The sequence below is a fragment of the Astyanax mexicanus genome, chromosome 16, assembly GCF_023375975.1.
Source record: "Astyanax mexicanus isolate ESR-SI-001 chromosome 16, AstMex3_surface, whole genome shotgun sequence".
NCBI lineage: Eukaryota > Metazoa > Chordata > Actinopteri > Characiformes > Acestrorhamphidae > Astyanax > Astyanax mexicanus.
This window is the reverse complement of record NC_064423.1, coordinates 17080725-17093790: the sequence shown is the minus strand read 5'-3', so window position 1 is coordinate 17093790 and position 13066 is coordinate 17080725. Positions and strand designations below refer to the sequence as shown.

At 33.6% G+C, this 13066-nt stretch overlaps 1 protein-coding gene across 1 annotated transcript; it reads left to right on the top strand.

Moving 5' to 3' along the window:
- The first annotated feature begins 215 nt into the window (after positions 1-215).
- Positions 216-12407, top strand: krt99 (keratin 99). The gene is made up of 9 exons (XM_049465862.1): positions 216-642; positions 2143-2271; positions 3875-3957; positions 4174-4330; positions 4977-5142; positions 7057-7178; positions 8853-9073; positions 9207-9301; positions 10851-12407. The coding sequence occupies exons 1-9, from the start codon at positions 265-267 to the stop codon at positions 10958-10960; spliced, it is 1461 nt and encodes a 486-aa protein (XP_049321819.1). The 5' UTR covers positions 216-264; the 3' UTR covers positions 10961-12407.
- Positions 12408-13066: the final 659 nt, after the last annotated feature.

The window sequence follows — 13066 nt, the reverse complement described above, 5'->3', positions numbered from 1 at the left end:
GGAAATAAATTATATTTAAAGGATTCATTTGCAGTGCAGTGCCCTGATCAACAGGTAAAGAAATCTGTCACGCAGGTGGAATGTCTGTGCTAATATCATTAACACCTCTGTAAAATCTTTAGAGAAGTGTGGTTAACCAAAGTAATCACTGGCTTGGGGACTAAGCATTTTTTTTCTCTTTCTTTTCACAGCTATGTGCGTGCATTCTTTCATAAACAGGAGAGAAGAATCCGTTCTTTGGAAAGGCGGGTGTGTTTGTATTGAATGTGGCGTGGGATGAGATGCTGCAGACCTTGTTCGGTAACTATCTATCTACGCCTATATAAGAGCTTCCCTGGGAGAAAGCAGCTCACAGAGGCTCAGGGTCCAGTGAAGGACATTGCTACCATGCCTGTTGCAGTTCTTCATCGCTCTTCCTTCAGCACCAGCAGTGCTCTCAGGTCAGATCTCCACAGCTCGAATGGAGGGAAGATGCTGAACGGTTCGGGTAATTCAGGTATTTTTGATTCTTTTGGTGGCTATGGCTCTCACAGCTCCAGTTCTTCATCTTCCGTGGTTTCTGCATATGAGGCTTCTGTGGGTTCCAACGAAAAGTTTACCATGCAGAATCTCAACAGTCGGCTGGCTGCCTACCTGGAGAAGGTAAAGTAGATTTTTTTAAGCTACACTAAAACAGACATAAGGGTCTTTATATAATAAGTTGAAAGAAATTTAAAGTAGAGTAAATTTCAGTTCATGTTTGTTTTTTTTTTTTTAGGCTTTTTCTTGTATTTTACTTATCATTTATCATTTTGACCGCTTTTTCTTTTAGAATGATGTAAAAAAAGTTACATATCACAGTCATGTATTGCTGTTGTATCTCTGTTTTATCTTTTTGTTTTATTATTTAAAAAATACTACTCTAAAATGAACAGAATAGCAAAATTTTGAATCATATTGTACGAAATATTACCATTATTTTTTAATATTGTGAACGATATTATATTCTTTTGCTGTTTTACTTTTCTCATTTCCCATTATATATCTACTTGAGACAGATTATATCTGTCCAGTATTATTTATTTTACTCTAATCCTGGATATATGGCGATATTTGGCGTGCATTATTATTATCATGACATTCTGGATCATTGACTTCTGTTACAAATCTGATAAAATTCTTGTATTTTTTAATATCTCAGTTAGGATATCATATTATATTGTATGCAATAGTACAATTTAATTTCATTTTGTTACAGTAGTGTGTTTTGTCTATCGCCAAGAGTATCGATATTGCAAAAAAACCCATGAAATATTGTGATATTATTTTAAGGCCATAACGCCCACCCCTAACGCACAATATGCCTTAAATTACCCTACAATATCTTAATATGATTAGGACCTCGGATTGGTCTTGTCCACTCCAGTCAAACTCTACATTTCTTTTCTTTTAGACATTCCTTTCTTGATGGATTTCCTTAAATATTTTGGGTCATTGTCATGTTGCATTGCCATGTCTGCTTAACATTCATTTTCGGATATATGTAGTCTCAAAGTTTCCCCAAAAACCTTCTGATACAATAAAAAAAAGTTTTAGTGAATTCTGTAATGGAGTTTAATTTATTAACCTGGCAGTTAAAAAATATTAAAAATGGAAGCTAGTTTATAGTGTAAAAAACTTTGCAAACTTTTTCTTCTGTAAAGATTTTATTGTGAAAATAAAAACTTTAGTTCTGACAGCAACTATATGTAATTTTTTACATATATTATGTAATATGACCTCTGTTTTGACCTCTTGTATTGATTTGCACCATGTATTCTGCCTCATTTAACATGTGTGAGTGGGCAGGCCTGAAATATCATTGGATGAATATGCAAATATATGGTGAATACATTGAGGGGTTGGGTTGTGTGACTAGCAGCTTTTGCTGTAATCTTTCATAGATAGATTATAAGGGTTTTAGAGTAAATGGTTGATGCTGAAACACAAACAGCATTAAATTCTACTCAGTTTTCCACGATACTGACCTTTAGTCTACTTATTTATTGCAAGTCATGCTATGCAAAGGCCTGTTATTACACAGGTAAACAACATTTTTATTTTTATTTATTTATTTTTTACAATGAATTTTCCTCTAATCACATTATATTTCCCGCTTGCTAGGTGCGCTCTCTGGAAGCTGCCAACAGAAAGATAGAGCTGCAGATTAAGGAGTTTTATGAGAGCAGGGGCCCCACTTACCAAAAAGATCTGACTGGATACTACAGCACCATTGAAGAGCTCCGGAAACAGGTGCAGCAGCAGCTTGTGAACTCCCGTCAGCTCACACCTGAAAACTATGATCATGTTGACATGTCCTAATCCACATGTCAAAGTGCTTAGAAGCAGAATATCATTAACACCCAGAATACCATTATCATTCCTTTCTTTCATCTGATGTCAGACATCACTGAAACAGGTCATACTAGTTCTGCTGACAAGTGACATTTAACATCTCTCAACTGATCTTAAACTCTTAACACATTTAACCTTCTAAAAAGGGCCTAAGGGCCCGTATGTGAGCCAAACCTAAATTCCTTAGTATTGTAATGGCTACTTAAATGATTGTTTCTGTATCATTTGTTGTTGATAAAATCATCAGCCTTGAGGGAAAAAACTTAATGGTAGACCTAGGGGTCAGATTATTATCTCCATTTTGCTGTGAATGATCTGTATAATAGTTTAGACAAATTGGGACACCGTTAAATATTTAATGTTTCCTTATTCTAAAAAAATAAGTATAAAGTATGAAGTAAGTATAAAGTATTGTTTTTTTAATCACACCCCTATTTATTTCTTTGGTTGCAATAATTTTCCATAACCATCTACCAATCTCTGATATCGATTGGAAGAACATTTTCTTCACTCCTCTATGCAGAATTCTTTCAGCTTTTTAATGTTTGAGGATTTTCTTGCATGCACAGTATGCTTTAGATTACCCCACAGCATCTCAATAGGATTAAGATCTAGGATTTGATTTTCCGTCATTTCAGTCAAACTCTATTGTTTTTTTTAAGACATTCCTTTCTTGATGAATTTACTAAATTGTTTTGAGTCATTGTCATGTTGCAAGGTCCACTTCAACCTAAGGTTCATTTCTGGATATATGTATTCTCAAAGTTTGCTCATAAATAAAGTCACAGTGGAATATATGAAAAAGCTCTTAATTTTAATAACCTGATAGTCAACCTCACTACATACAGGCTTCCCTCAAAAAGTCTTAAAATATGAGTAATTAAGGTCTTAACTTATTCTAAATTTAGTGTAAATTTGCTGTAGGTATTACATTTTTAGATGGTGCATTTAATGCCGGTTGGAAAACACAGTGTCCAATCGCAAACATCAAATCCGGGGAGAAAACTAAGGTTATCAGAGAGCTAGCTAACATACTAACTAACATATTGACTTTAGCTAGCTAATGTTATCAGGAATAGAACTAAGGTTAGCGGAAAGCTAGCTAACATTCGTGGTAAGTTAGCTAACATACTAACGTTAGCAGCAAGCTAACTAACATACTAACTTTAGGCAGCCGAAAAGAGATAGCTAACCTTACCAGGGATAGAACTCAGGTTAGCAGAAAAGCTAGCTAACATTAGCGGCGAGTTGGCTAACATACTAACAGCAGCAGAAAGTTAGCTAACGGTAAAGGGGAGAGAACTAAAGAAATTATGACTATATTTTTAGGGGTTAAATTATATTTGTTGAGGTCTTAAAAATGTCTTAAAAAGCATTGAATTCGACTTTTTAAATGGTGCAAAAACTCTTTACATAAAAAACACAAACCTGTAAAATATTGATATATTGCTGTTACCATAATTTTTTGTCTAATTGTTTGCACTTTTTTTCTTTGTTAAAGATCATTGCACGATACAAAGAAAACGCTCAGCTCCACCTGCAGCTCGACAATAACGGCATGGCATCTAGTGACTTTAAAACAAAGTGAGTTTATCTTCTATTTGTTGCATTTTTAACAAGATATGTGCTAAAGGTATATTGGAATATTGCGATAAATAACTTTGTGAAGATGTATGCATGTCATGTTAATGAAAGTTAATTATATAATATTTTTATATATAATCACAGAATCCATGATGAATCATTTTTATTATAATATGTTATAAAATATTGAGTTCTCTTTCTAACTCATTGCTGCAGGTTGGAGATCGAGATGAATGGGCGTTTGGCTGTGGAAGCAGATCTGGCTCACCTGCGAGGAACTTTAGGGGAGCTTCAGCTGTCCTGTAAAGACTTGCAGTTCCAGATTCCTAGTCTAAATGAAGAGCTGGCATATCTCAAAAAGAATCATGAGGAGGTGAAATCACTTTTATTTTTTTCTGTTTTTTAATATACAGCTCTGTAATACAAATTAAGAGACCATTTCAGTTTCTGAATCAGTTTCTCTGATTTTGCTATTTATAGGTATATATTTGAGTAAAATGAACAGAGTTGTTTAATTCTATAAACTACGGACAACATTTCTCCCAAAATCCAAATAATATTTTGTCATTAAGAGCATTTATTTGCAGAAAATGAGAAATGGCTGAAATAATAAAAAAAAAAATGCAGAGCTTTTAGACCTCAAATAATGCAAAGAAAACAGGTTCATATTCAGAGTTCAGAAATCAATATTTGGTGGAATTTCCCTGTTTTTATTCACAGTTTTTATGCATCTTGGCATGTTCTCCTCCACCAGTCTTACACACTGCTTTTGGATAACTTTATGCCAATTCTGGTGCAAAAAATCAAGCAGTTCAGCTTTGTTTCATGGCTTGTGATCATCCGTCTTCCTCTTGATTATATTCCAGAGTTTTTTTGTAATTTGGTAAAATCAAAGAAATCATTTTTAAGTGGTCTCTTATTTTTTTTTATCAATTATTAGGACAAAGGCCATGTTGATTATTTTACCTACATTTTACTAGATTATTAAATTGTTCTGTTTGCTTTTACATCATGTACAGGAGATGCACTTGATTCGGGCCCAGCAGAACGGCTCAGTGAATGTGCAGGTAGACTGTGCTCCTTCTGAGAACCTTGATAAGGAGCTGCAGGAGATGAGGGACCAGTATGAGGCCGTCATCCAAAAGTACCGCAGAGATGCTGAGCACTGGTTCCAGACAAAGGCAAGTCAGTTTTGGTCACATCAGGGTGTGTTTTAGTTGTGGAACCACTAAAGAAACAATCCGTGTAGACCTGTAGATGGATTGTGAGTTAATGTATGTTCTGTGGAACATGTTATTTGCTTAATTTTATTGGCTGGATTAGAGGTGGAAGAGAGAGTAGTGGAATAGCAAGGTGACACATGATCTTATAGGTTAATATTATGTTTTTCCACACACTGGTACATGGTCACATCTTTAAGTCATGTTTAACAAAACTTAATATGAGCTTTTCTATGAGTATTTCAAATCTGAATTTTACTTAAATGAAATCAAAGAGTGGACTAAATACAATTCTATTTTATTCGCCTGATCAGTAAACATAACTTAAAAATCTTAAAGCAACTGGTTTCCTCAAATAATTTAAGTACATTCAAATTATTCAGGCTTACAGTGTTGAGATTACAGGTTACAACCTTATTGCTTGATTAAATAATACATTTTATACCTTTAAGTTAAATGTCTCAAAATCAGAAACGTGTTCATAATTGTTGGTAAAAGCAATTCTTGACTTTGGATTTTAACATACTCACTCACTCACTCACTCACTCACTCACTCACACACACATACATTTAGCAGACTTTACATTAAGATAATTCTCCACAAGGGGGCCCTATTAAAACTGTTTGTGCTTTGCATCAGTGACACTGTGTGTCCTTGTTATAACTAACATTCACTCTTAAGTCACTTCTAAAGATACTATGCTCTTATTATTATGAGTTTAATTGGAGAAATTAGTGTCACACACCCTTTAAAAACATACAGATTTTGTTTTGAAGAGAAAGAAAGTCTGGTTTCATCACACTTCAGACCAATTCAGTTAAAGGGTGTAGTTTAAATACTTGAAATGCTGTAAATGTGAGTGAGACAAGCCTGTTTCTGTGGATTACGACTGAAAGGCCCACTTAAATAAGTAATTGTATATTATATTGAACAAATAAGCTTATAATTATGCCCACTTAAGAGTGTAATTACCTTAGAATACATTGTACTAGTCTGACACAAGTAAATACTTTTCAAAGGGCAGGTGTGAAAGCAACATGTCATTCTTACAACATTCTTTCCCAGCAGTTTGAACTTTTAACCTCCTGTCAGATTAAGAAGTTAATCCTTTTAAAGCTAGTACTGATGATTTTAAAGAGTTACTCACTGTTTAATGATAATGTAAGTATGTTAAGGGTTATGAGAATTTGAAATATGATGATCTAATGGGTTTTTTTGGTTACTATTTTTTTAAGTAACTGCATCATCTTTGCAACAATGTATTTTTTATTTTACTTAGGACACATTATGTCATAATAGCTGCTATTTCTCTGACATCAGTCACCGATATCGATTGGGTGAACTTTTTCCCCTCTCCTCCATGCATAATTCTTTCAGCTGTGTGATATTTAAGGTGATGCATAAACAATATGTTTCAAATTACCCTATAGCATCTCAAAAAGATTAGATCCAGGAATTGACTTGACTCTTCATTTCTTTCTTTTGAGCGTTCCTTCTTTGGTGGATTACTAAAATGTTTTGGGTCATTGTCATGGTGCATGGTCTACTTCAACTTTAGGTTAGTTTTTTTATGTATATTGTATATCAAAGTTTCCTTAAAAACCTTCTGATGCAATAAAAGTCATAGCGGAAACCATGACGACATCTCCAATACTTGTCAAAGGGCAGGTCTGAAAGAACATGTCAATCTTTCCACTTTCTTTCCCAGCAGTGTGAACTTTTAACCTTTTTGTCAGATTAAGAAGTTAATCCTTTTAAAGCTAGTTCTGATGATTTAAGGAGTGACTCACTGTTTAATAATATTGTAAGTGCATTTCAGGGTTATGGGAAGTTGAATTATGATGATCAAATGATTTTTGGTGGCTATTTTACAGGCAGAAACATTGAAGACTCAGATGACCAGCAGCTACACTGAGGTCAAAACATCTCAGACAGAACTCACTGACCTGAAGAGAACCTTCCAGAACCTGCAGATAGAACTAGATGCACTTCACATGCAGGTAAACACAATTAGCTGTTAGCATCTGCCTCACAGTGGACTATGGCTGCAACGATCAGTCAACATAAGCATGGGACAAGATAATATCAGTACTCACTGTATACCAGCTTATTATACATTTGAAAATATTCTCAAAGTTTAAATCCCACATATAGAGCTTTCTGTTGTCTTAAGAGCAATAAAGGTAAAGCAGACAGTGAGTTGCAGCCAGGGTTGCCAGGTCCAGCAAAACATCCTGCCCAAAGTCTGTCTAAAACCCACCTATCTGAAACTTAAACTAGCCCAATATCTAAGGTTGCCACAGATGAATACACAAATTTTTCATTTTGAATGGCATGAAATGAAGGCTTTTTGGCCACTTCGATAAAAATAAATGTAGCCCTCGTCCTTTTAATTTTCACCTGTGAACAAGCCCAATTTGGCGGGAAAACTACAAACTTGGCAAATTGGTTACATAGGCAATTCAAGAGCGCAATACATATGCGAAATATTATTACTGAAAGAAGTAAATACTAATAAATAAATAATAAACAATAATACAGACTTAATGGCAATTTTCATTATTAAAAAAAAATTAAGTTTTCAGTAAGTCAGTAAAATACTAAAAAAAAACTCTTCACAATAGAAGAGATTGATTTATTTTTTTATTAAAACATGGTCAAATGCAAAGCTATATTGTCTGTTAATATTAACATCTCAATTAAAGACATATTTAAGCAGAATTAGTTGAAAATAACAACATCCTGCATGTACGAATGTCTCCTATAATATGCTTTGCTATTTTATACAGTCACTACTTCTATCAGAATGTTCAGTAAAATCTGTTTAGGGCCCTAAAAGTTTAGCTGTTAAGATGCAGTAAAACAAGCGCTGGATCGAAAGCCTCACCAGTAGGAAACACAAATGGTGGGCATGATAAAAACAATGGCGATTAATCATCTAATCGAAAAAACAATTGTCAGATTAATCGTTGCAGCCCTACAGTGGACTACAGCAGTGTTTCTGAACTCCGGTCCTCAAGGTCCACTTTCTGCCATGGAGCTGCAGAGCTACACTAAAAAGATACCCTGACATAGGAAGAGAGACCTATATATTGAGTATAAAGCCCGTCCACCAAGGACAATTATGGGTCTTGTGAACACAAAGACAGACCAGTCAGGATGTAAATTCTGCCTACAGAGCACACTGACGGGTCTAAACAGCCATACAGACCAATCAGGATGATCTCTGTGTGTCACAGTATTGCTGCGTATGTCACTCATTCACACGCTCTGTCATCACTGATTGTTCCCAAAAATTGTATAAGCATCCATGACTGTTTTCTGTTTTCCAGGACATTGTGAATGATTTGCATGCAACAGAGAACCTATATAAATACCCCCCACTCCCCCTATAAATATGTGTTACCCTTTTTAACTAATATATATAATAATAAACTGTTAATCAGACAATAAATTCAGTTAGTGCTGGGATCAGGGAAACTAATACGATTGCTGGGGGTGGGCCTCCAGGATCAGGGTTCAGAAACATGGACTGTGGTTTCAGTTCTCCTACAGCCTCAGTTTTTTTTTTATAAAGAACTCAAAACTCTGATTTGGATGACTGTACATTTATACGAACAATGATTTAATTACTGTGTATTAACCCTTTCCTCACCTCTCCATTTATGGTACAGAAACAAGTCCTGGAGAAGAACGTGGCTGATGTGGGGATGCGCTACAGCGTCCAGCTGACTCAGCTGCAGACACACATAGACCGCCTGCAGGAGGAACTCCGGCAGATCAACGTCAACATACAGCAGCAGGCCACCGAGTACGAGCTGCTGCTGGACATCAAGATGAGGCTGGAGCTGGAGATCGCTGAGTACAGGAGGCTTCTGGAGGGAGAGGGTGGTGGGTGAGTGAGACCTTGATTTAGTTTTTTTTTTTTTTGTGATAAATTGAGATTTTTGTGTTGCTATTTAAGTGTCTATAAATAACAAGAACAGCTCTGTTTATAACCTGTATTTCTTTTTCTTTATTGTGTTTAGAAGTGTTGTGACCTCTTCTACTAAGACATTAACCGAGACTGTGACCGAGACTGTAAAGACCGAAACAGTGAAAATAGAGGAAAAGGTGGAAGAAGGTAAATAAAAGTGCATTGATTTTATTTGGGCCATTTATATATTATACTTGTATGTACATGTATTAATATGTATATATATATATATAGATCAGTCTAGTACAGAGTGTGGAATCATATTGTTACATGATATGAAATTTTATAATGTTAATAATATTGGTTTATTTATTTTCATGTACCAATATGCAAATAATAATCAAATCAAGTTAGTTAAATTGGTTGATCATCTAAGATTTAAACATGCATGTTTTCTATTTGAAGGTTGATCATATTTGTAGACTAGCTAAACCAGGTGTCAAGTCAAAAAGTCCAAATAATTTATTAGCTTACTTAAGTAACAATATTGGTTATCTATAATTCAGATAACCAAAAATATTTTAAAAATAAAAATGACCACATTACTATTCAATTTCAGCCTGTCTTTTTTAGCTTCTAATTGTTCAAAAAAATAAAATTAAAAACTATTCAGAAATCTCTGAATTCTAATTATTGGATATTTTTTTCCTTATAATACTTTTACTTTTATACTTTAAGTAGTTTTGAAACCAGTACTTTTACACTTTTACTTGAGTACAAAACATCTATAGAATTTTTTTTAACCCTGGTATCTATACTTTTACCTGAGTAATGAATGTCAATACTTTTAACACCTTTGTTAACCTGACCAAGCACCATATATATACCAGGTGTTTTTACCAGTGAAACTGTTTTTTTAACCACCTTAACCATCATAAACCAGCTTAATCTGAAACCATATTTAGCTGTATTTTTTAGAAGAAAAAGTCTAATGCAATTAAGAAAAAACAAATGAAAAAAAAAAGTCAAAAAGTGGAAATCTTTTCAACCTAAAGAAAAACATTATTTGTTTACAAGTATTTAACCTGCTTATTCAACCCAAATATATACTTATACATTTTTAGAAATGTTATATATTTTAGTTATCTAATACATAAATTATTGAATTATTTTTGCTACATTTTTTGTTGCAAATATTATGTATTCTTTTTAGTTTGTTACTGAATGTTAGAATAAAATCAGATTATATCCCTAATTTTAAATGTATTTGTTACTTTAAAATGCAGCAATTGAATTATGATATCAGTGTTCAAACTATTGCAAACAATTAGGCAAAAATCTTGCATTTTCATGTTTTGTATTTTAAACTTTTAGACTGTTTAAATAAATTTCTACTGAAAGATAAGAGTTTATTCTTTATTGTTTAAAGTTGATATTTTTGAGAAACAAGGTTTTTGTCTGACAGTGATAATGTACGAGTGACTTCATACATTTATCTGTAACCAAGCAGGATGCATTTTATAACCTTTGATTGATTTCAAATATTTATTTTGTATTTGAAACTTTGGATTAATAGATTATTTTACTTGCCATCTCCATCCTTTGATTCTTTAATTACTTCCTCCATGTTCTTCCTGTCACTCTTTTTCTGTTTCACTAGAGACCGTTGGCCGCTAAGCAACTAAACATAAATCTCTATAGTTCTCTGATGTGATCCCTGATTGTTTGTGTGTTTGTGTGTGTTCTGTCTCTATAGAGTATAATCCTCACGTTCAGAGGCGAGTGAAGGTCATTGTGGAGGAGCTGGTGGACGGGAAAGTTGTCTCCACTTCAGTGGACGAGAAAATCCAAGAAGTGAGCAAATGAGTGAAAGATCCAACAGCAAAACACAGATTTCCAGATTTCTACAGTTCTTAGTTTAAGAGCAAATGAGCAGAACAGAAACATTTAAACATAGAGCTGATTATTCTATAACACATCACTGTACTTCTGTACTATTATAAAAGCATCTGTATGGACTCTCAGTGAGACCCTGTGACTAAATATGAGAGTATGAGAAGAGTAAAGCATTGTTTTTTTAATAGTAATGTTTGGATGCGGGGTTTCCTTCATGTGGGGTAACATACTGTACCTTTATATGCATGTGCGCTGTTTAGCCACTAGGTGGCATTATTCTCATTCTCATGTGGGTTCATTCCAGTGCATCATTGGGTGGGAAAAGGTGAGCTGTAAAATCCTGTAATCACAATAGATAATAAATAAACATCTTACTGAACATATTTTTGTTCATATATTAATATATCAACACTGTTATGCAAAAATCTTATATCTGTTTTTGACTATCCTTAACTATATTTTCTTCTGGTCATATTTATACAGCTTGCTGATTTTCTACAAAGGGCATTTGGATAAATAACACAAAAGAAATAAAAATAATTTGCAAAAAATTTGCTTTGTATATTTTTGGATTTCTCAGTCAAGAAATATTGCTTGTTAGAAATGCATGAACGAGACTACACCCCATTTCAGCAAAAAAATAAATATCTATATATGTATATATATATATATATATATTGAATAAAAAGCACAATATATTTCATTGCTGTCCAGTGAAAAACAAGTATCTTTATTTTTGTTGTTTTTTTTAGTTTACTACATAATTTGAACAGACAATCTGTCCCTTACACTGAGCCAAAATTTATTGATGAGCAAACCAATAGAAATATTGCATAATGACCTAAAATAAACTCTTTTTACATTGACTTCCATTGAAGCTTTAGAAGGTTTTTCTTTTCTCCAGGAAAGTAGCACTTTTGGAGATGCTTGTTTTTCATTGGACAGCGATGATTTACAGTATTTGTTAATAAATTAGTATTTTCTGAAAAATCCTTTCTTATTGATTAAATATAAACTATAGGCCCCCTCATGGGAGCACTGCTGTGCACTGCTGTGTTTCAAAATAACTGTCTCACTGTGTGGGTGAATGTTGTGTCTTGTGTCAGAAAAGCTAAAATAACTACATTAATCTGGTTAAATTGGTATTTAATGTTAATGGCCACTGCGTTTAAAGTCCATGCTCGAAAACCATCAAACCTGACTAACCTGGAGATGTTTTGGTAAGAAGAAAACCAAAAGCCAGACTCTCATTGAAAACTATAGGAGGCAGGTAAAGACTGCAAAAGGAGAATCTACTAAATATTGGTGTAATTTTTCTGTTGGGGTACCAACATTTATGCACCTGTCTAATTTTTGTTTAAAGAATTATTGTACGCTTTTTGTAAATCCAATAAACTTTATTTCACTTCTCAAATAACAGTGTGTTCATCTGATATATGATATATTTAACTAAAATTTCTGATCTGAATATCCAATTATTTATAAAGGAAAATCATGAAAATGATCAGGGGTGCCCAAACCTTTTCATACCACTGTAGAACTATATCTTCTTACTTTATCCAATGAAAAACATGTATATCCAAAACAGTAACTTTACAGGAGAGAGATAAAAGCTTCTTAATTTTCAATGGAAGTCAATGTAAAAAGAGTTAATTTAATTCTGGAGAATTTTTATTGGTCTATTCTTTAAGAAATTGTGTCACAATATAAGGGACAGTTTGTGTGTTCAAACTATGTAGTAAACTAAAAATCAACCAAAAATGGAGATACTTATTTTTCATTGAACAGTGATGATATACGTGAATACATATAAGTATGTATAAAAGTACCAAAAGGATGTGCAAAGTATTAGAGGTATACTTTGTGGTTCGTGTTGAGAAAAAAAAATCTCAATAACATATCATCCTTACTCAATGTGTCAAGTTAAGAATATATATGGCTAATAATAGAGTTTAGGCAGCTATAATAAATGCACTGGATGTTCTTTCCTGAAGAAAAAGAAGGAGTGATTGAAAGAGTAATGGTGATATAAATGCTTGTGGAAGTTTTCAGGCTGTTGGCTCTGTGGATAAGATT